Source organism: Pipra filicauda, unplaced genomic scaffold, assembly GCF_003945595.2.
Source record: "Pipra filicauda isolate LSUMZ 115617 unplaced genomic scaffold, ASM394559v2 scaffold39_size4671491_pilon, whole genome shotgun sequence".
Lineage (NCBI taxonomy): Eukaryota > Metazoa > Chordata > Aves > Passeriformes > Pipridae > Pipra > Pipra filicauda.
This window is the reverse complement of record NW_024104531.1, coordinates 2,746,284-2,770,646: the sequence shown is the minus strand read 5'-3', so window position 1 is coordinate 2,770,646 and position 24,363 is coordinate 2,746,284. Positions and strand designations below refer to the sequence as shown.

At 42.2% G+C, this 24,363-nt stretch overlaps 1 protein-coding gene across 3 annotated transcripts in view; it reads left to right on the top strand.

The window, feature by feature from the left end:
* The first annotated feature begins 2,253 nt into the window (after positions 1-2,253).
* Positions 2,254-24,363, top strand: part of TRIO (trio Rho guanine nucleotide exchange factor) — a 248,627-nt gene continuing 226,517 nt past the window's right edge. For all 3 annotated transcript variants that reach the window (XM_027738974.2, XM_039385174.1, XM_027738975.2), the window contains exon 1: positions 2,254-2,636. In XM_027738974.2, coding sequence (XP_027594775.1) covers positions 2,522-2,636 — 115 coding nt within the window. In that variant the 5' untranslated portion in view covers positions 2,254-2,521. The remainder of the gene's footprint in view (positions 2,637-24,363) is intronic.

The window sequence follows — 24,363 nt, the reverse complement described above, 5'->3', positions numbered from 1 at the left end:
GCCTTCAAAATTGTTCAAATGAATCTTGACTCTTTGGCACCCACTTAAAATTTGTACAGTATGCTGGATGAGCAACTAGTTGGAAACAGATAGTGCCTTATTTTCGATAACTGATGAACAGCTTTCTAAAGTTTTTTCCAGTGCTGCACAGCATATGAAAGTCTTACTTCAAATTCAGAAAACAAGTAATCTCAAGCACTTCTTGCTCTCCAGCCACTGAAAGCTCAAATTATGGAGATTTCTATTTTTTTCTTTACTCTTTATATTAACTCTTCCCATGCACTTATCAAATTTTCTTACATTCTTATGCATTTTTTTTTTTTTCGTGCAGATATACAGTATTCTATTCCTGCTCCCAGGTCAACTCACTGCTTGCTAGGGAACAGCAGCATTTGTCCCATTCGTGCTTTTTGCTAAGTGGATGGTGCTAGGCCAGCTAGAAAGGAATTCACGTTGCAACCATTTCTGCCAGTGGGATGCTAATTTGGAACTCTTTCCTGTCCCTGCTGCCTGAAAGAAAAACATAAAAAAAATAAAAAAATATTTTCAGTCAAACTCATCTTCTCCCTGTAAGAGAAATTAGGGCAGACGTAATTGCACAAAAGCTTTTTCATCAAGCTGTACAACTTCAGACAAATACAAACCTTGGGAACCTTGCAGATGACTTCCTCATCATCTGACTATGATAGACTAACAGAACCCCTAAGAGTTCCCTTAGGACCTGAGGCAGCGGCATGAAGCTGTGTCAGGGAAGGTTAAGGTTGGATATTAGGTGAAGTTTCTTCACCTAGAGGGTGGTTGGGCACTGGAACAGGCTCCCCAGGGAAGTAGTCACAGCACCAAGTCTGAAGAGCTCAAGGAACTCTCAGGCACACGATGTCATTCTTGGGGTGGTCCTGTGCAGGGCCAGGATGATCTTTGTGGGTTCCTTCCTACTCAGGGTGTTCTAGGAATATCTCGAACTTACCTTTGCTTTTAACACTTATCAGAGATTCAGGTGTTTAATACCTGAAGCTGAACTTCTGAGTTTCAAGTGTGTTAATAATTTACTATTTACCAAAAGCATTTGAGACAGGTTACTCAGCTTCATCAGTTTGTGCAATTGCTAAGATTCCTGCCAGCTCTCTTCAACCTTACCTGGACGAAAACTTATACTGGCAGCTTAACATGAGGTGCAAGACGGTAGTGGGATGCATCTTAACCAACATCCAACTGTGCTCTCAGTCATGAGCTGTTTGCTTATTTTATGTTAATTGAATCGGCCCACAGCACAGAACATTTTGAAGTGCCCCGGTGATCACTGAGGAAAAAATATCCACAACGCAGACAGCAGTGTAAAGGATGCCTTTTGAAGGAACCTTTCTGAAGAATTTGCGTGCCCCTTTTTCCCTTGCCCTTGGAGCCCTTAGCCAGGCTCCTTCTGAGCTCCGGGCAGGAGAGCTCTTTCTAAGCACGAGCCCCCGGAGGCGGGGGGGCCCTCGCACCGAGCCTCCCGAGGAGTGACAGCCAGGACCATGGGGCGCTTCCCACGCTCCCGCCGCGCCTTGGGCCAGACGGACTGGGTTCTTTTAGGACCCCCAGCCCGACCGCCGCACACCGGCGAGCTGGCAGGAGGGCGAAAGCCAGTCGGAAGCAGCCAAAAAAAAAAAAAAAAAAAAAAAAAGAAAAAAAAAAAAAGAGAGATAAAAACAAAGCCCGAACAAGAAACACACGGCTCCTGGCCCCCTTGACCGCCCCGCCGGACGGGCATCCCCCGCCGCCGCGCCCCCGCCGATCGGGTGCGAGCTCGGCGGCAGCACCGCCGACCTGCACCGCCCAGCCCCGCCCCATCCCGACCGGTGCCGGATGCAGCCGGAGACTCCCGAGCTACCCCGGCGCTCCACCGCCCTTGTTCCTCGGGCGGGGACTCGCTTCCTTTCCCGACTCCCCCTTCCCACCCTCCTCCTCCTCCTAGGCAAGATGGAGGACGGCGGTTGCTGCGGCCGCTGGCAGTACGGCGGCTAGAGCAGCTGCTGCTCCTCTGGATCGCTCCTCGCTCCCTCAGAAAAAAAAAAAAAAAAAAAAAAAAAAAAGAAAAAAAGGAAAAGAACAAAAAGGCTGGAAACGTTCCTTCTTTCTCCGCCCACCGGCTGCTGGCTGCGCGGACCGCTGGCCCTTCCCATGCCGTCGTCGTCGTCGTCGCCCTCCTCCTCCTCCTCCTCCTCCTCCTGCGATTGTCTGCGTTCCGGCTGCCGCCCGCCCGCCCGCCCGGACTCCCTGCATGCACACGCCGCCTCCTAGGTGGCTGCGGGGGGTGGGCGCTCCTGGAGCTGCCATTCCGCACATACCTTCATGTCCCTACGCTCGCAGCGGCCGCCCGCCGCCGCCCTGCATCGCTCGCCCGCTCCGGCTGCCGCCCTGACGGCCGCTCCCGCCCGGAGGTGAAGCCGGGACCCGCGGAGGGGGCGGTGGGGTCAGCGGTGGGTCTCGCCCGGAGGAGCCACCGCCGCCGGCACACGCAGCAGCAGCAGCAGGAGCAGCCATGAGCAGCGCCGCTACCGCCACCTCCGCCGCCACCACGGCCGGCAGCGGCGCGGGGGAAGGGGCCGAGGAGGCGGCCAAGGACTCGGCGGACATCGCGGCGTTCTTCCGATCCGGTGAGTGCGGTCCCGTCCCGGGGGAGCGGAAAGGCAGGGCCAGCGGCGAGACCGCGGCTGGAGGTAGCGGCGAAAGGTGGCCCTGGGCAAGCGGCGTCTTCCCCGCGGATCCGGGAGGGCAGCCGGCTTTGTCAGGTGGCCTCGGGGAAGGCTCGCCCGCCCCTCGCTGACGGGGCCGCCTCGGCATTGCCCGTCCGTGCGGGGCGCCGCCGCCGCGCTTCCTCGGGGCGGCGGCGGCGAAGAGAGCCGAGCCTCCCTAATCCCGTGCCGGGGACAGCGGGGCTTAGGCTCAGGCACAGCAACTCGCGGGCGGGACGCCACCCTCGCCAGGAGAACCGAGGCGTGAAAACGAGCGCGGCGGCGGCCCGGCCCGGCCGGGAGGGTGCGGGGCTCATGTTGCCCCGGGGCGGTGTCGCCGTTGACAGGTGCGACTCTGCCTCCGATGCCGGCCCGATAGCGGGCGCGTCACCGGGGCCAGGCGGCACCACACAGCGTCAGGCGGACCCGAGCCCCCCGAAAATGTCCCGCCGGGGATTGCGGGCGGAGGACCCGCTCGGGTCCGGTAGCCCAGGGTGTCGAGAGGGCGGAAAGGGTGAGCGGGGCTGCGGGGCGCGGGCTGCGCCGGCCGGGCCCCCCGGGGAGGCAGGTGGGGATGACACCGCTATAAAAGGCAGCGCTCCGCCGGTGCCGTGCTGCTGGGTGGCGGCCCAGGGCAGGAGTGGGAGAGGGCAGCGTGGAGAGCAGATGTTACAGCGAGAAGGGAAAGAGGCAGACAAAAAGCGAAGCCCACTTTAAGAGGTGTCCCTGCCTTGGCTGAGGCGGGGCAGCAGCGGCTCTCGGGCGCTGCCGGGCTGGGAAGCCGGGCTCGGTGCGGAGGATCGGGAGGGGAAGGGGGGGGAGCCTGTTGACAGGCTACCGGGATTAAAAAAAAAAAATGGAGGCCGCCTTTTCCCTCAGTGTTTACTCTCAGCACACAACCGGGTGGGCAGGGCGGCTGCCCCCGCCGCCCAGACGGTGTCCCCGGGGCATAGCGGCGGGGACGGAGGGCAAGGCTGGACTGCCCGGGCCAGACGAAGCGCCATCGGGGACGGAGCCCTGCCGGTAGCCTGGGCGGCGGTGGCGGCAGCGGAGCCTCCCTCCGGTGCCGGCTGCCCTCCCCCGAGCAGCGGCAGCTCCTCCCCTCTCTCCGCTTCGCTCCGCCGGCGGCTCCGCGCCCCCCCGGGCACCCCCGGGCACCGCTCCCGGGCGGGGCGGCAGGGCTGGGCATTTGCTCCGTTGGGATGCCTAAAAAGGAGCGGCGAACAAGGAAAATGCAGACTCACCGCTGGAAAGATGAGGGCGATGGCCGATTTAGTGTCTGAAAAATAATAATGATGGCAGTAGTAATAATAGTAGTAAAAGCAGTGTTCATTGGGTTTTAAAGGAAGTCCGTGAGGGAAGTGGGAAACGGCGTAATCAGTGCTGCTCGCGGTCGGTGCATGCTGTTCGGTGTGTTTGATTTAATGAGAGCGAAGGAGGAGGTGTGATTTGCAGCAGACATCCCTGAAAGAGCGCTCGGAGCTGCGTTTCTGTGGACAGAGAGTCCGAACAGGGGACTGTGTCCCCTCTGGAGGGCTTGATGCTCCCAAGGCAACCTGTTTCACGTGACAGCAATGAGTGTGAAGCTCCTTGTCGAGTCAAGATGCTGGCCTTGGTGGATTTCTTCTTGGAAGAAGGACTGAGCTTTATTGTTCTCAGGAAAAAATCCCATTGAAAGCACAATGACAGATTACAGTAGACTTAAACACAGTAGCTACAAATCGGTACTTGTGTAGTAATCTTGCAGTTTTGGAAGACCCTGCCAGCTATATTAATAGTCAACTTCCACGTTTGTGTTTCAGTATAGAGGGATGACATAAAGTTGATAAACTCATAAGTGGTGTAGTGATGACTTGCGATGCTGAGAATTTTTGATAACGGGGAGGTTACACTGATCTTATTCTTGCAGCGACCGAAAATCTTAAAGTAGTAGAAGGACATGTCAAATGCTTATCGAAAAACTCTTAGAGCGTATTTAACAACTGACATTCTCATTTTTGTATTTGCTTGTGGAGATTATCAGGTTCGGCCTGGGCTGTGACATATACTGGAAAATGTTCCAGCATCTATTGTGGCTGTTTGGTATTGGGAAGAGTTCTTTGAATCCTGCCTCTGTACATGATACACTCTTTAATAAGGAAAGGGTCTGTTAAGAGATCTCCAGTGCTCCTCTTTGTTTGAACAGGAGGCACTTTTTTTTTTCAGTGAAACGCAGTGGGCTTCGTGATCAATGAACAAGGAAAAAACTTTGTTTGGTGTATAGGAGCAGACAAAATATTTTTCTCTCTACAGAATTTAGAATGACAAATGCTTCCTTTTTCCTGTCACTTGCAGAGAATATCATCAAAGCTGTATCTGTTACTTAAAAGAGAAAAAGAGTAAAAATGTTCCAACGTTTTCCAGAAGGAAAAAAACCTCAACCAAACCCAACAACAAAAAAACCACCTAAACAATAAGTTCTAATTCTAGGTTAGTTAAATTGGTCAGTTGAGCTGCCAAGTGGGGTTATTGGCTTTCCTCCTGTCCTCTTGTAAGACTAAATCGGAAGTAGAATTAAAGTAGCCTGGAGAATGGAGTTCCGTTATTTGGAAAATGTTTTGTTAGGATACTGAACAACAGCTAGGTTCACATCACTTGAAATGTGTGCATTTCCAGTTTTCACTTTGGTTATGTAAATGTAAATTCACTCTTGAGTTGTTGTGGAAATAAGTTGCAATTGAAATGTGAAGAAGGCAGCTGAACTAAAAGTGAGGTAGTAGTATGAACACATAAAGATTGTATGTCTTGAATATAAATGAGGAATTCCTTTATTGGAATGGGAAGATATTGAGACAGCTTACTTTCTGTTATCTGTTTGGTATCTAAATCTCATTATTTGAAGTTGAAAAGACAAAACCACCTTGTTAGATCTGTCACTTTCTTCATGGTGGGATTAGGAGTAAAACTACTAAGAAGCAGAGTTTAGTGCCGGGCAAAGTGATTCACTTTGACAAAAAAAAAAAACAGTAGTTGTAGGAAGTACTTTTTTCTTCATGTAAGCTTAATGATAAGAGAATTTAAAACTTTGGTTTGAGATACATGTGTATAGGTACCAAAATGTCCATGTGAGTATTTTAGGAAAATGGGGTGCTGAGATTTGTTGTGATTATGGACATTAGAAGACTTCTTCAAGTACTACTAGTGACTTGAGGCTTGAATCAGTCTGGGTTCAACCAAGTCTGCCTATAGCAGCCTAGGCTGATAATTGCTTGAGTAGTTGAGACCTTATAGGAAGTATTAATGAGTGTTGTGAAAAGATGATTGATTTTCTTTTTTTTTTCTCTTAAATAATGATCTTGTGGTTTGCTTAGTTTTCGTGAACATCACTGAACAAATGATACCATAAAGATAAAAAACAACAGATCTGTTTGAAAATGTGTTGCTTCAAGTTTACAAGGAGGACTTATGTTTTATTTCTTCCTAATTATATTGCTTTGTAATCGGTTGCCTAGCTTGCTTTACATTAGTGTCCTGTGTGATAGTGGCTGGGATAGTTGACTGCCTGTAGTAGACAACATTAAAAATGCTACCATAGTAGAGAACGTCTCCTAGAAAGAGGGAAAGAAGAGAGGGTTGGGAAAGATTACATGGAAAAGAAAAAGAATGCATATTATTAAAAGGGCAGCAAGTTTTTTCATGAATACTACTAATAAAAAACACACTTGCTTTTAGATCATGGGCGAAGTAGCTTTCATATTAGACACCAAATGTGAAAAACAAGCCCAGTTTCCAGCTTAAATCCATGAAGCAGAACACACGATCCATAAATTTAAGATAGTGCCTTTCTAAGAGCATTCATCCATCTCCTGCTGATGTGTATTAGCTAATTTACAGAGAAGGTTGTCAGACCTGTGGTTGTTGCTTACTTGGCATGACAGAGTAGCTACAGAGTACTGACAAGTGTCTTAACAAAAACAATCTAGTAGTGAAGCCAAAAATGAAGTTTTGGCAGGCAGCACTGGTGGTACCCCATATGATAGCTCCATGCTGTCCTCTGAAAGTATTGGTTCTTGTCCCTGTGGCTGTCAGGAACTGAGGGGTGTTTGGGAGTTTTAAGAAGTGGCGAGCATGCAGAGTTTTTAAAATATGAAACAACTTGTCCATTCTTTCATGCTACTTAGAGTGATGACAGTATTTGTATTAAAAAAAGTAAACACCACAAAAAATTTAGTGTTGTGTCAGCTTTTCAAGAATCTGTTACTTTGTCCTTTGAGTTGCTTGAGGAAGTGAGAAGGTTGCAGCAGTGTTGCTGTCATTAGTGCCGATTGACCTGGGGTGAAGAAGAAATGGGTCCTACTGTGAAGTTTTGATCCAATTCCGGAGGTATCCATTTTAATAAGATGGTTAAAGTGACGTGAGGGGTGTATGTATGTACATGATGTTTTGAAAAACACCATAGAAAAATTTCACAACTTGATAATTCTGATGTGCATATGAAGAGCAAAAATAACTACGGAAACAATGAAGTTACAATGGGGAAGTTACTTTGGGAATAACGTTGTTGGATGGATGTTCCCTGGGACAATGAAGAATAGGATGGAGAGCTTCAGTGTGAAATGCAGCAGCTGTTGTGTAACTTGTCTTAGTGTGAAATAGCCAGACTTTTCTGGGGATAACCAAGGATAGAGGAAGTTAGAAGTTAGGGGATGTTTGAAACAATCGGAGGCAGAAGTCCTAAATATTTCTACAAGGGGACAGCTATCCGTGATAGCTGACCGTTGATAAACTATACATTTGAAGTGGAAGGTAAATGGGAGTTAGAGAGTCAGGTCCATTCTTGGAAGGAGTACGTTTTAGCTATGAAATGCAGATGTGCTCAGAAAGAAGCTGACAAAAGTAAGACTAGATTTGGTGCAGCTGAGGCTTTCATTAATTGAGGAGCTCAGTCACTATGTAGACAAGATGGGTAGTAAATATTTTTTAAAGAAGTGGTTTCTCCCCAATTAAGCATGTCCCATAGCTCTTAAATTTCTGTCCCACAGAAACAGGTATGAATTTAAACCTGAAATATCATGTGACTTCCAAAAGCTTTTGCATGTAAAATCACTGTCTAGGTAAATAAAACCTGAAGAAAGGCTGGAAAGACTTCCCTTACCCCAGGATAAAGAGAAAATATTAGTTTTTCTCTTCTCTTGTCAACAAATAGATGTGTTTAGATGCAGACTCTTAGGTCAGTTTATTAATAGGGTGAAACTGCACAGTGATTTTTGGTCTGCAGCTTGAAGGAGGTGAGATCACTGAAATAGCTGTTCATGGTCAGCAAAAGTTAAAATAGTAAAGACGTGTTGAAGCTTTGGAAATGCAGTGGTGGCTGAAGGGTATTTGTCTGAAATTGGTTGATGATTTTAAAGAGAACAAAGAAAAATTTTTGTGCTTGATGAGAGCTAAGTTTATTCTTAACAAAAAGGCTACTAGGTAAAAAAACCAAACAGAACAAAACACAAAGGTCATAGCAGGCAATTTGAATCTAAGGAGTAAAATGGTTACATTTATTTGATTGTTCTCGTAAAGAAATTGACTTGTTTTGGAGAGGGATCTTTGTTTAACTTAAGATTTTTCTTGGTGCGGTGAAAGCAAAAAGTAGACTACTGGTGAAGTAATACTGATGATCTGCAAAGCTGAGTCATATTCTTTCAGGAAGGATACTGCTGTTTTGAGAAAACAGATCACTTATCCAGTAGTGAGTAGGAGGAATTGAAATGACAGGGAACAACTCAAGTGCTTTTAGCAGTAGACACTACGGCACATTAAAGCATCTGATTTTTGGCCTCTAGAGTAGGTTGTTGTATTGATGCACAAAGAGGAGGGTCATAAATGAGTTGTGTCCACAAAGTTTCACAAAACAGCACAAATGACAAGATTATACTTTAAAGATATAAAGCCCTTTCTAGTGACTTTTTTGCCAAATAGCTGCTCTAATTCATCTGAAATAGCCTAATTGTCTTTGTGCATTTATTTAAAAAATAGGGTTGTTTTTCAGGGCTGTTGAGTGGAGTCTTCTGAAATCGTTTAGTCAAATTTGTTTCCTCTGCTGTGTTACTGCTATGCATAAATGGCAGTACCATTGGTTAATAAAAACCACTGCAAGTATGTAACAGGTTTTCCTGCTGAGCAGTGCTGAATTGTGTCTCTTGCTGGTCTTCTGAGTGTGATATTTTGTAATCTGGACCTTACTGAAGAACAGAAATAAGCATTACTACTTCATAATTATGATTTTTTTTTCCTTAAGAGGACAAAGGAACCTTTACAGGCGGATGAGAAAATTCCTTTTATTGTCTTTCTAAGATGTTGAGGAGGCAAGTTGTAAAGTATAGGAAGAAAAGTGCAGGCTTCCAGCATTCAAAATATGTCAGCAGTTTGCTATATTTTATAGTATAATATATGTATAGTACGGCGTGATTGGATAATTCCTGCAAATCTTTGTAAGAGTCAGGAAAATGTTATTGGCATGTGTAAGAGTGAGAACACGAGTCTGAGATTAGGAAGGTTGGTTTTACCAGTGTGCATGGAGATATATGTGTCCGTGTATACACTGTCAAACTAAATATTCCATGTAGCTTCAAATACTGAGCAAATACATGGCAAATCTCTTAGTTAAAAAGTTGGAGAAAGTATTCTGGGCAGCAGGCACTGAACAGGGCTATTGTGAGCAATCCCAATGCATTCTAGTCACCTGTGAAACTACACGGAGCTTAATTACTCATGTTTTCTTGTAGTCTTAGTGCATGTACGAGCAGTAATAGACATTTGTGAGGTGTCTGCTGACTGTGTAAACAACCAGTAGTGAGTTTTGTGGTTAGATTTGTGCATGAGTGCTTAGCAATTAGAGTCTGAGGATCTGGGGTTATAGTGAAGTAAGATTTCCTAAGTACTAAAAATGAACAGGGAAATATACTGCTGACAGATAGGGCTCACAAGGACATGGTAAATACCTACTTGTTTTTGTCTAGTCTATACCTCTCTTATTGCATGAAAGAGTGAATCAAAATCCGAAAGTTTCAGGGTTTATACTGAATTCCTGCATTTTTGTGGATAATTTTGTGGAAACCTGCGGCTTTATGAGATACTTTATCAAGGCATTTGGTCAAAGGCTTTTCACTAGCTCTGTGATGGTCACATAGCTGGTTAATAACTTTGAGGTATCGAACAATGAAAAATGTTGTTGCTGAGATTTAGCGAAAACAGAAGTGTTTGAAGTCTTGGGGATTGCTTGTTTTCAGAGCCCAAGTAGCTGTTAAATGTTGGGAAGAAATTAAGTGACATTTCTTAAAACTTGGCCTAGATAATAAAGGGAGGATACATCAAGAGTTAGAATAAATGGAGTATTTAAATACTAAATATTACTTGGCTGACCTGTGCTACGCAGTGGACTTTGCTATACACATTGTGTGGTCTTGGCTGTTGAATATAATTTTCTACCACCATTAAGGTAGTAAGTTCTTCCAAATTTCAAGTGCTTGTCATGCCATTAATTTTTGGACATGTTGAGTGCAAAGATGGTACCATTTTCTGTGATCATAAAGATGCTCCACCCTCTTCTAAAAACTTTAGGCTAAGGTTGAAATGTCTTGGCCTTTTGTAATTCTTCTGTTGGATTCCAGATATCTGCAGCTCAAAGCACAGGAAAAAAAATAGAAAACCATCAGCAAATCAAGGTGAATTGAAATATAAATTGACTGAATTGTCCTGTTCTGCGCAAAAGCTGATAGCACATAGTGTGGTGAACATCAGACTTAAGAAGATGTCAAAACCCATCTTGAGAGGCTTCCTTCTGTCTGTTACTACAGAGTAATAAAATAGGATATGATTTCTTTTCTAATGAAACTGAACAGCCATTACTGTTTGTTTTTTTTTTTTAATAAAGATTTACTCTTGAAGCTTTTATCCCTGTCTTTATTTATTTGCTTTATTGATGTTAGTTAGCAAGTTCGTTTTGGTTGCATATTGCACATCAGATTGGCCCTAAAAAGAATGGAACTGGAATAGTTACGGCAGTATCTTATGGTCTTACTTTACACCCTGAAAGTCACACTTTGTGTACCCCAAGTACTTGTTTTCTGCAGTTAAGGATAGTTGTTAGACTTGAACTTGCCATAGCTTGCAAAGTTCAAAGAAGAAATCAGTGCTGTGCATTGCTTAGTTGACAGGGTATAATGTGAGCCAGGCTCCTGTAAGGACAGCAAAGGCAAGCCAAACTAAAATTTATTTGGACAATGGCACCTTTTTACATGGAAAGATGAGGTCAGCCATAATGGCTTATCTAGTAACTTGTTGGTTGACTGTTGTGGTTTAGGAATGGCATTCTCCAATTTAGTGTTCCTGCCAAAACCACTCCAAATCACTTGCCACTTGCTCACTCCCCTTTCCCCCTACCTCTCCCCTGTGGCGAGCTGGAGAGGAGAATTGGAGGCACAAAAGGTAAAAGTCACAGGTTGAGATAAGAACAATTTACTGGAAACAACAATGAGATAAGAAAACGGACAGTCGAAGAAATGTTATTCCTCACCCCCTGTGGAAATCCCCGACACTCCCTGACTGTTCCCTCCAGCACCACGATCTGGCAGTGAGCCTTTCCACCTGTTCCTGGAAAATAATGTGAGGTGGTATAGAACAACATCGGGGTCCTAGCCATGTTCCCTCCTGGCTGGAACCAGGACATTGGCTTGTTAATGCTATATTTTAATAAATAAATAAAAAGATACCAGCTTCTCCAAATGTAGTGGAAGGCTGCCTTTGGAAGGAAAACTAGGGCATGTACTTGACTGAATTTCTTGCCTCGGTGAAAGTTACAAAACTGAACTTCATTTCTGTCCCCATTTTGGAAAAATTCTGTTGTTTTTCTGTTGAATTATCAAGGCAGGAGAGCCAAGTCAAGCTAGCTTATAGAAGGTGATAAAATATCGTTTGGCTAGTGATGATCCTTGTTGAGTTTAGCTGTGACATACTTTTACCTGTCAGTGCAGAAAGAGCAAAATCTTTTGTAGTACAGGGCGAGGACTGGAGTCAAGTTTGCTTATGCTTAACTCAGAACAAGGGTACAGTTCAGCCAACAATAACCACTCAGCGTGTGTGTGTGTGTGAACTTTTTTTTTAAGCTTGGAATCAGATGCATCCTTCCCTCGCCAAAGGGAAACATTTGAGAAGCTGTGACGCATTTATGCAGATGAAGGAAGGAAATGTCCAAAAGAGTCAAAAGCTAAAAATAGATCAGTTTACTGAGTTGAACTCGGGGTGGGAATTGATGGACTAAATATAAATCTAAATTTGAACCTTTGTGACTTATATAACTGAGTGATGTAAACCTTTCTGGGTTTTGGTCCTTTTTTTTGCATTATAGTAGGCAGCTTCAGATAAAAACTTGTGTCAAGCCTTGTGAGACTGCTTTGCAGTGCTTTAAATAGAGAGCACTGAGAATTGTGATTGTCTCTTGATGATTATTGTTACAGCATAGTTTCACTCCCTGGAAGAGTGGATTGTTGGTTGTGTTGTGGTTTTGTTTGTTTTGAAGAGCTTCTGTGTGGAAATGGTATCTCCTGTCTGTACTGAATGGAAGTTTTAAGCCAGTAGCTATTAGAACCAGTATCTGTGAGGTTAAAAAAAGGAGCATATTTTTTTTCCCCAACTTCTTCAAAAAGCAGTAAATTTGCCTTTGTCTGATCTGTACGTAAAAAGTAGTGATAACCTGAGCCTTTAAGAATTGCTGTTTGGCTTTGCTTTCTGCGAAAGGGTTTGCTGTCTGTCTTGTCACAAACCAAAGTTAGGAAGCTATCAGCTTTCATTTGTGATAAAGAAAAAACAAGCTTGTTGGAGTGTGTAAAATTTGTGTAATGAAAGGGAATATTGGAAAACCGGTTAATCTGTTAGAATGTTCTAGATTACTGTCCTTAGATGATGATGCTAGTGCCAAGTTTTCTTTCTTTTTTCCTGTCTTTTTTGGGACAACTGGTGGCAACCAGCACAATACCGTTAACTAAGAACTGGCCTTTTCCAGTGCGTGATGAAGCTGGGACAGTGCAGGTGAATCCCTGTAGTTTGGCATTTGCCAGCTGCTAGTGAAGAAGTGATTCTTTCATAATGCTGTACCTAATTCTAAAGCTTTGCACTGGAGGGGTGAAATACCTATACTAATGCATTGAGTTTGTCAGGAAAATGTTCCTATAAAAGTAGACATATATACAAATATAGTCAATGTAATAGAAAATAATGGGTAAAGTTTGTGGTAGCACTCAGTAATCTACTCAGTGGTAGCACTAAGTAGATTAACTTGAAGCAGTAACTATCTCCTCCCCCATCCACGGGGGGGTTAGTTTTCTTACTCAATACCTACTCTTTTCTTACTATATCTCTACTGTAGAATGTTTGCTTGGTAGATGTATAAATAGTTGTGCTCTTGTTTGCTTTTTGTTTTTGTTTGGTTTTCCAAAGGAGCCTGAGAATGTTTTTGCAAGGTTGTACTGAACAAATTTGGAGTCTTTGATTACTAAAAATAGTATTTTTTTCCAAGCAGCAATTTATCTGTTAAAACAATGAATAGTTTGTAGCAAAATATTCTGACTACTTACAGTCATGGGTATGTACCAATATGCCAATTTAAACTTTGTGTTTATGGAATATATTGTTATATAGCAAAGTGTGAGAACTACTGTTTTTAAAATCTCATCTTTCTAGAATATGTTTTTGAAGTGGATTTGTCTGTGTTGCTATCTCCACTATGTTAACCCACTGTTAGAAAGTTAAAGCTGTAAAACCCTTTTTCAAGAGCACTTGGTTAGCTGGGCAGCTACTCAATCTGTGATATTTCTGCTTGTAGGCAAGTTCATGATGTAGAATCTGAGCAGGATGTGACTTGCAGTTCATGTCCACTGAGGCAACATGAGTGGGTTCAAAGAGCAAGAAGGTGCTGCTCTCCATAATGGTGTAGATGGCCTCTAGGCAGTGAAAAGGAAGCGGCAGAACCCTGTGTTTGAGTGTGGGAAGGAAAAGATGGATACACCTTGATGCTCAGGTGGAACATTTATTGTGCAGTCTGTAAGTTGTCTGGGCTGCTTGAACACGATTCCCTCTGTGCGTACGCTGAAGCTTTTGTATGTGTTGATATAGCAGAGAATGAGAGGAAGGGTTTTTTCATGGTCTTGAGTAGCCAAAATAGTATCTTAGGCTTTAAGTTGTTTCTTTGTGGAGTATTTTCAGTACTTGGGGTACGAATCTCACTCCCACTTGCCTCCTTTGGTAATACTTTGGCTCTGGCTCTTGTTCTAACTTCAGAAGTGGGGTACAAAACTATCTGGTTTGAAATCTAGTTTAATGAGACTTGCCTAACCACAGGAGAGATGAGTGTTAGAGGAGGAATAGCCATCTTTTTGCAGAATGGCTTATTACTGTCTTAATTGTTGTCCTCAGTTCTGTGATCCCCTTTTCCTCAATAAATAAGACAGAGGTCCAGCAGACAATAAGGTCACTCACCAGGCATCAGTGCTCATCTCCACAGGAGGTCCATTATGTGTACATAAATAAGTAGGGGGTCCTATGCAAAAGCACTACATATTTGAGAGTTACAGCCTGTGTGCTACACTGACAAATACGGGTTGCCCAGGCGGCCTTAATGCTGCATTACCTAGTTTTTGAGCGCTCTTTGTGGCAGCTTCAATTGTTCCTGGTCCTAGCTCAATTAAGCACTGTTTAGCGTTTATGTAAAGTTTTCATTAAATGCCTTAGTGGATGACAGTAGATGGCATTGGTTTAACCGGGTGGCAGTGGATTACTAGGTTACATCGGAGTTATTTTGGGAGTAAAAATTCATTACTTCACTAAGTAATATTAAACAAAGCAGATGTGTAAGCTGCTTTGTAATGAAGACATGTTGAGGAAAGCATCTCTTTGAACACAAATTAAGTATTTTACTTTGGGACTTTTTTTTTTTTTTTTTTTTTTTTTAACAGATTCCCTGAGTACACTACTGTTCAATTTCTTAGGGATTGATTTGTGTCACTTGAGCATCATGTTAGTTCTGCCGTGCTAATAAAAACTAAATGAAACAAGTTGTAAAAATTATCAAATACCAAGGAGGAAAAAGAAATCAAATGATAAATTCTTCTTTCACAAACTTCTGGATCATCATCATGGATAATTAAGATTGAAAAGACAAAATGTGTTCAAAGGTGAGGGAAGCTTTCCACAGCATAATAGGCTAGGATTAACATGTAAAGCCCCCATGAAAGAGTATATGACACTGAAGGACTTAATTGGAAATATATAGTAATAAGTGACCTAAGTTATTACACTCTTTATTTTGCCAGCTTTGTGGACTGTATTAAGCACACAAACGGTAAAATTGCTGCTTTAATAAGAAGCATTCTGAACTGAACTGTCGTATAGCCTCTGAGAAAGGACCCAAATGGAGATGAGGGGATGCCTCTCCATAGAATAGGAAGGAATTATGTTACTGTGTAAAGCCGCATTCCTCCTGGTTTGTGGAATAGGAATTGACTGAATATATGAAATAATGTTTCCATGTTAAGCTAAATATTGTAATGTAATGAAATGGATTCCTTATTGAAAGGTGACTGGGAAGATAGCTAATTATCAGAAACAAAATAACCCATAGTGAAGTTGTATGTCAAGGATGACAGACATCCTGAAATGTTACAGTTATATTTGAAATGTCAATATTCATTAGTTTCCAAGTCCCGTGGTAGAGATTGGTGTTCTTAGCTTTTGAACAGCATACAGCATAAGGACAGTATTAGTATCCGTGTTAAACCCAGGAATGAATTAATTGTATTTAAGTAGTGCATTTCTCATCCAGGCATCCATTTCTTTTGCAGAAAATTTGAGAATAAAGCCAGGATACAAGTCAAAATTCATATTTCTGTTGCACCGTTGGTATTGTGGGGAAAGAGAGAGAGAAGGGAGTAAAACAGTTGATTGTGCTGGGGACCAGTCAAGCAGTTTCTAACCAGTGAGGCAGGACTTCTGTGTGAATTGTTGAGCATGTAGTAGTTGAAGTACAGTGCTGGAGAATAAGTTCTGCTGTCCTTGTCTTGGTTCTGCCAAAAATACATTCAAGTTTGGCAGTGATGTGAGATGTAGTCTTCAAGAAGGCAGCAATACTTGGCCTAAGGGCAGTCAGGAGCATATCTGAGATGATGAAGGACGAAAGAGAAAGCAGAGGAGGAAGAAGAAGACTGACAGAATTCAGGGCAGGGTCAGTTCACTTATAGAAATGATGGAAATCAACACACTACCTACCTACTGCAAAAGCTGCTGTTTCTTTTGTGGTTAAGGTCTTAGACTAAAACAGAACTAACAGTTCTGCTAATGTACACAGGCAGATTAATAGATGCAAGGGAGCCCGAATTTTCACAGGCCATTTGACAGAAAACTTACTGTTTCCCTGAAGCAACTACTAATTTCAAGGCCAAAAGAAGGCTTTCTTGTTTTAAAGCAGAGCACAAGAAAAACGAGCTTAGGCAGAAGAATGGGAGGGAGATAATGGGTATTTGATGCGGAAGACTTGGGATTGGAAGTGCAGTGAGGTCATGAAGAGAACTGACCCTTGAAGGGAGCAGAGAGGTGGGTTGCCTTTTTATGTACCATGCTGCTCAGATGTTTGCTTTACAGGGATAATGTGCTCAAATCAGAGAGACAAGCTGTTAATAGTCCCTGCCCTAGATAGGTCTATTGCTTCTTTATTCCCCAAAGAGAATAGCAAGAAAGCAGAAAGGAACTTGAATAGAATTCCTTAATTTTGTAATGCGAAGTATAACCTTGATGACATAACTCAAGAAAAAGTCACTCTTAACCTGTTTTTACCTTTAAACTACCTTTTTCCATACCACTACTCCTCAAATTCCCACCACTCACAGTAGAAATGTATTATTTGGTTTTGTGTGGAAAGAGTAGTGCAGTTATTTGAGAAGATCGCTGACAATCTTAGCTTCACAAGGACCCCAGCACATAACCATGTTTGTGGTTAGTCCCCTTGCTCAAGCCTCTGATCTAGCAGGCCTACTGCAGAGGATAGCTGTGTGAGGCTGTACTGATCTCAAGAGTTTTGTTGAACTTGTTGTGTTCAGGTGAGATTACTAATAATATCTTTTAATTAGAGAAATGTCATAGTTGTAGGAAAATAAAGCTATTGGGAAATGGTGGTGGTTATTTTGCTGAGAGTCTTCTCTGTTTAAGGAGGCTCAGTCAAAACCTCCTGCACTGGCAAATGCTCTTGAATGAAAACAAGCTGTGACTCATTTAAGGCTAACTTCTTCCCAGGGACTTTTTCTTCTTTGTTGGTGAAGTAGTGAGAGATGTGAAGTATAAATTGCTTTGTATTGAACCTATAAAGAGGCAGGTAAATCACTTAAACTTGATTGTTCCCCTCTAGTAAAGTGTGTTGAAAGAAAAGCTGACATTATTAATGTAAAGATAGGTTTCCAAAAAGGGCAGTTTTTGGAAGAAACTAAAGTGGAGTTAAAAAAGAACTAACTTGAGTTTACTCTCTGGGCTAACAGTAATTTCAAAGTTAATGTATTTGAAATGTTGCTTTGATAGCAATCTTGGATTTAATCCTGCAGTATGCAATTAGAATTGTCATTCCCTGTGATATTTAAAATGCTGCCTTGAGTTTAGCACAGAACATGAGTATGGTTGAGTGTTTTTTCAAACGACATCTACTTCAGTAGTAGCTATCTGTGCAGTTTATCTGGTGTTAACAGCATTCAAGTGTCTAAAATTAGGAATATATTGCCATCAGAAACAAGCAAACCACAGTTTAAGCATGGTGTTAGTACTGGGTACTCTGCTTTTGTGGCTTGTTTGGTCGGACTTCTGAGTCCATTGAACGTATTTTGGTCCATGTCTTAAAGGTAAAATAAAAATTGGTACTGTGACATTTCAAGCTGGTGGAAGAAAGAGTCAGCCAAATGTATGAAGCTAGTAATTGGCTTATAGTTTTAAAATGGTTCTGAATTAACAGGATAAGTTTATGAAGATAGCTATGTATTAATGAGGTAATTTTATAGTTTCCTTTAAAATTTGCTTTACCAAAGAAAGGCTTTATGATGGCATCTGGTAAAGGCAGGAGTGGAAAAAATGGCTAGTGGAATGGGAGGACAGGTAGAAAGAGGCTTGTGTTTATGTACAGTTGAAAAAAGTAGACTTAGAAATGCTGTAACAGAACAGCCATATTGACAAGAAGAAACTGAAGTATGAGGGTAATAAATTATTGCAAATATAATACGCAGTTCTAAACAAGATCACAGGAGTCCTTAAGAGCCTAACTTAGGTAGAAAATGTGGAAATAAATACTGTTGCACCCATTGTGCTGCCAGTAGTTCTCCCTGTGAACATGATCTGGTGTCACTTTTAATTTGTAGTTGTTTCTAAGGCTGGAAATGGTTAGTCTAGTTTTACTGAAGCTTGCTTTTTCTTTTTCTGGCTCTTTGGATATCTGTAGTTTGCCTGTTCCCTGACTTCTTAGGGCTGGTGAGAAAATTTTTTCCTGAAGCAGAGTCTGTATGATGGACTTTACTGGGCTTAGAACAGGGAACCAGTGGTCTGACTGTCTCCCGTGTGTTGAAGAGAGTTGAATATAAGCTACACAACTTGAATTCCTGAGGAGAAAGAGTGTGTTCTTTGAAACACTTTTAGTTACTCTATCTCTGCCTTACCCTCAAGCTTTCAGAGACATACCTGAATATAGACTCAATTAAATTCCTGCCCTTTAATGAAGTCCTTTGCTTAATGCGTAGCTGATATGCTTGAAATATCAGGGCATCGGTCAGGATCCAAAATTAATTGCCTCTTGGGACAGATAGGGCCACGTGGGCATCTCAAAGAACACTGTCTCTTTCAAAAGCCTTCTGAATTGGTCAGCTTCGAAAATGAGGCACATCCCTACTATGTTAAGAAAGGTATTTGAGTCTTGAATCCTGCGTCACATTTTCACGTTGTAACAACAAAAGCAAATAAATATTTTGTCTTTTGAAGATGGCACAAGTTGAAAGAAGAGTGTCATAACTTCCTTACTTGCTGCCTTCTTGTGCTCTCCCTCCCCTCCACCAGCTCCCAAATGTAGGAGGAAAAAGCCCAAAGCTGGCACAAAGGGAAGAGGGCATGTCATTCCCAAACCAGTGACTAATGCGTCAGTCCATGGTAGAACAATATTGTTTTAACATGACTAAGGCCCTGTTCTTTCCTTTGTATTGAATTCCTTCCTGTTTAAAAACATTGTCTTTAAAGTACACTTATATCAGCTTGAATGGTAGGAACTTTGTGCTTATTGCTATAGTATCTGTATTAATTGATCAGTACAGCTGTTTCAAGTAGGGAAAAAAAAAAGAAGTTAAGCAGGCATTGTCTGTGGGATACCAAGTGTATTTGTTAGCAGAGCTGCTAAAGCGTGCTAGCTGCATATGGAGTTAAAAGAAGGCAGAACCAGGGAGGAGCTGAAACTCAACTTGCCTTTGGATGCTCAATAAGAGAGGAAGATCCAGCAATCAGGCAATGCTAGATGACATAGATCTAAACATTCAACTGTCATTAAATATCCCAGATGAATCTCAAATATGTAACTGATGGCCGTTAAGTAACTCAGTGCACCTTTCATGGCCCCTTACATTGTATCAGTTAATATAGAAGATTAAGCTCCATTTTCTCAATTAAAGGAAACACCTAATTTTCAGTAATGCTTGAGCTAATATCCAGGCATTTCTGTGACTTGCACTTCAAAAGTAAAAGTGGAGGTAGGTATTCTACACATTCTTTCTGACTAATTTCTGTGACTTGTATTGGACTGGTTGTGGGCAAGCAGGGAAGGGAGAACTCTGGGTTTTTTTCAATAATTGTGTAATTAAATTCATTGATGGTAGGCCAAGAATACTGATCACAAGGGTTGGTGCTGAATCAGAAGGAATACTTTAAATGGTGCTCTGTTGAACAGAGACATAATTGCCTTCTCTTTCCCCTTCTTGGCTTACTGGATGGCTGAATTGCTCATTTCATACATGACTTTGAGTGTGACTGGAGCTGTGAATCAGTGTTTGTTGGAGTTTTGCATCTGGCTTATGTTCTGACTTCCCTTTTATGAGCTGGAGAGGCTGTCTCTGTTATTACTGTGTAGTGAAAATCCTCTTAAACTCTCCTTCTTGTGAGTGGGTGAAAATGTTTGCCAAACACACGAATCAATAATTGCTTATTTGCCTCACTGCTGCTTTTCAAAAGCTTCACTGTCCTTTTCTGTATTTGCACAGATAATCGATGTCTGTCCCCAAATGATAATTAACAGGGATAGATAACTTAGGGGCCTTCCTTTACAAAGTCATCCTGCAACTGCGCCTCTCTGAAACCGTTCTTGCTTATTCCATTCCTGACCTTTTGTCAGCAGCAGCAAGGCTTGCATTTAAATGGCAATAGCTTATATGCAGTTAGAAAAACCTGATGATTATTTGAGTTAAAGGTGTTCACTGCTTTACCATGCTGCTGAAATGCCTGGAGCTCCGTGTGTGACAAAAAGAACAAGTAAACTGAATGAAGGCTATTAAAAGGGAGATATACACTTCTCCAAGTGTGAGCAAAAACACTGCATGTAGCTTGACCTGGTAAGTTTTCATAAAGAAGGCTTTTTAATGGCCTTGTCTAACATATGCATTTTGTTCTGCAGTTGCTGGCTGAAATTGAAAATTAAAATGAGGGAAAAATAACCTTCATGATTACAGGTTTCCCTTGGGAACTATTTCAATTGTGGCTTTCTTATAAGAGAGTTTGTGGCTTCCTTTCTATTTCTGTGGATTGAAAATTCAGATTTGGGTAGCCTGTTTCTAAAGTTAAGAACATTCTAGATGCCAGTTTTGGAAGATCCGAACAACTTCCAGGTGCCTGCAATTTGAGGAAGTCCCTAACTAAATTAGATTGCCATCTTGATGTGACCTTTGCCAAAAATAACTGCAGTTAAGTAGTACATGCTCAAACTGTCTATGCCGTAGAGCAAGGAAAACATGAAGCAATCTATTTTAATGTACAAGATTTGTTTGCTTTTTTAGATTTGCATTCTGTAGGGGGAAGGCATGCTTTCAAAAATGTCTGTTTTACTTTGTTTGCCGTTCAGGTCAGTGGCATCTTAGTCCACTGGAGGACTGCAAGATAGACTTGAGCTGTTGGTACTGTTCCAAATCAGTAGGACTCCCTGTCACTGAGTGACATGCTTCGTTCCACTCCCTGGCTTTGTCATCCACTGAAAAACTACTTTTGGTACCATAATTCATGTGACTGAAAAACTATTTTTGGTACTGTAATTTACATTACCTGGACGATAACGCAATTAAAGCTTCAAACCGCATTGTTCCATAGCTCAAATGAACCATAATGCAATACCTGCACCCACCTAAACCTTAAAGTATGTTCAGATTGTTTGTATCTCAGTGATATGATCTAATGGCAAGAAAGTTACTTCAGTGGACAAAAAGTAGAGGGAAAAGATGACTCTACCCTTCATTCCATGGGCCTGGAACTACATAAAATCTAGATAGAGGATACATAGGTTATCTAGAGCCTTTTAATGGTTGTTTCCATTAGCAATTTAGTTCAGGTCACAGTGTGCTTTTGGAGTGCAATTCTTGATTGTCCTCTTTTGCAGTTCTTTGTTCTTTGTGAAGCATCTCAGGTGCACAAATAGAATTCTTTTCAGATGAAATTAAGTTGGAAGACGTACACTAGTTATAATATATGGATATTAAATGTGCAGAATCAGACATCAACCAGTCAAAAATAAAACTTCCTGTAAAGCTTCCTTCCAAATATGCAGTTTAGGCATTGAGGTCTCTGCATCAAGGTTTTGCTGTACTGACCCTCTTCTGTTGTGCTGTGCAACAAGCTAGTGTAGACTCAACTGAAGAGGGTCACCAGGTAAGTCCTGAAAGTCAGCAGATGGTCTAATGAAGTAACAAAGACCTTATAGTGACAGAGGGTTTATTTACAGTGTGAATTGAAAGATCACTCTAAAGAAGTGGATCGTGCTTCAGAAACCTTTCTTGATATGAAAATAGTCCTGAGACCTCAAGGACTTGGAGAGCTAAAGGAAGGGAGGAGGTGGCTGCTCCAGTAGGTACGAGATGAGGGGCTTAGTGCTGCATGTGGCAGAGCAGGTGCTGCAGTTGTGTTTTCTCCTGTGACGAGGCACTGAGGTTACCTGTCATCCCTACCCTAATGCAGGTCCCAGTCAAAACTGCGACTTTTGCGTCAACTTTTGAAGGGTTCTGCATGTCTAAAAAGCACAAGTTTGTCACTAATGCTCTAGAGAGGGGCAGACATTCAAGGTTCCTCTCTACCAAATGCAATTGGATGGAAGATGTTTTCTTCCTTCACACATTCACTCCTAGAAAAAACATGGTTGAGGTGTGAATGGGAAGATAACCATACGTGTCCCAGTGCTGCATTTGTTGGAAATGGCAAGTTCTTTTGCTGTAGAGCTGCCTAAAGCCAAGAAACAAATGAAGTGCTGTAGGAGGAAGACAACCAGAAGCAGGCGTGTGAACTGACTCTCCGATGCAGATAGGCTGGAGAAATCCTTCTCGTCCAAGAGCTACTCCAAAGTTATTAATTTGGAAAGGAATTCAGTAACTAAATCATCAGTGACTGAGCACTGGCCATACCTTTTGAAAAATTTGAAGTGTTATTGTGGAATTCATAATTAGTTGAAGTATTTTTGCAACATGTTGGAGAAGTATAACTGTCTAGTGGATAATGTTATCCTTCCACTGTGCCTTTTCTGATGAGTGTAAATTGTTAGCTCCTAATTTTTGGATAAATATTTGAGTCGAATGGTACTAATTGGCTTAGTGTAAGACCCATCATGTAAGACTTAGAGCTCAAGTTGCCTTGCTATGATAGCTAGATTTTACTTACTTGCCCCACCTGCCAGAATTTCATTTTTGTAGTATAGTTATCTGGAAGAATATTTTCTCAAGTTTCAGCTGCTTGATTGCAGCATCATTGTAGCTTAGCCCAAATGTTGCTAGCTTATGGGTTTGAAAAGTTGCACTTCAGTGGAGGTGTCAGCACTCCATTTGTCTTCTCTGTGGGTGGCATCTGGAGCAGAAACATATCAGGATAACTCTACAAGAGAAGTAATGTTGGAAACTGTTGGCAACATTGATCAATTTTGATTAAAAGTCCTGGTGTGGAGCTGTTGTACTTAATGAAGATGTGCAGAGTGGCCTGGTGAAGGTCACTGCTGGCAGTAAGGACTCGTTGAGATCCTGTCTCTTTAAGGGCTGCTGCCAACATAAAGAAAACCTTCCAAGCCCTCAGTTCTTTTGGCTGCTGAGCGTGTTTGCATTGCCCAGGAGTGGGGATGGGAGACTAAGGTGAAAATTTAGATTTCCGAAGACCTACTGTGAGTGAGTTCATTTGCTTTTGCATACTTGTCTGGAGAGACTGTAAGCTCTGGCAGATGAGCAAGACACCTTATTCTTAAATCTGTCATGAGTTGTAAGTTGATGCTATCACATGAAATAAGAAAAACTTTTTAAAGCAAGTTAATTTATTTTGATGACTTTAAAGTCCTCTGGTCCCTCAAAACTCCAGGTGTAGGTTTCATATTTAGTTCTGATGTAAAAGACAGCATTGAATTTGAAAAATTGTCAAAGTCTCTGATACTTACTGTCTTACTATCAGTAGGATGGTCCATCTAGTCAGAATTGTGTATGTGCTTGCCAATACATTTGCATCTTTGAAATTTGTGAGTAATGCGTGTCTTGCCACCTTGTGTTTAGTACCCTAATGGTGACATGTTTTTGTTGGAGGATGATGCAAACCTTGGTCCTCTAGTCACTGTTCTGGTGCCTGTACTCTGATGCATCAACAACTAGCAGCCATCTGTTTCCTACGGGACTTTAACCCTAACCTGTCAACTCTAAGGAGATCTGGTTGTACAGCTTCTTTCTTGAGAGGGAAGCTAAGGTAATGGTGTGACTTAGTGGGTATTTGAGAAATACTTGTATTAATAGATTGAGTTTGAATTTTGTATAAGTGAGTATCACTGAACAGCATTTTTGAAAAGAATGTTTAGTATGTTTAAGATGACAGTACTACCAATGATTTTGTGGATTAAAAATTAAATGGCATACTTTAGTCATCCCAGAATCAGAGACATGAAGGAACATTTACAAAGGGAGGGAGCAAATCTTGTTTTAGGAGGGAGTTCAATTTTACTTTGCTTTCCTTAGTTGCATTTATAGGTTGACACATTGGTTTCATAAACCTATTTGTAGAACTCAGCCTGGACATTGCATGTGTCTTGTCTAACAGCACAGTTACAGTCTGAGGTGATGAGGAAATTCAGGCACATCTTTGCCTTTTCCCTTTTCAGGGAAAGGAAATGTTGTGACTAGAAGTCAGTCTGTGACCTCTTCAGGCAAGTGGCTTGTATGGGTAAACATAGCTGGATCTCCTTCAGAAGGGAACCTGTTACTGCACCTCTTTGTTCAGAGAAAGTGAAATAATATTTCTGATGTGTGCTTGCATATGATAGAAATCTGTGGCCTGAAAATGGTACTTTAGCCTGCAGTAAATTCTGGCTTCCTAGTGTGGCTCCTGGTATCCTGAACTTTGGTGCATT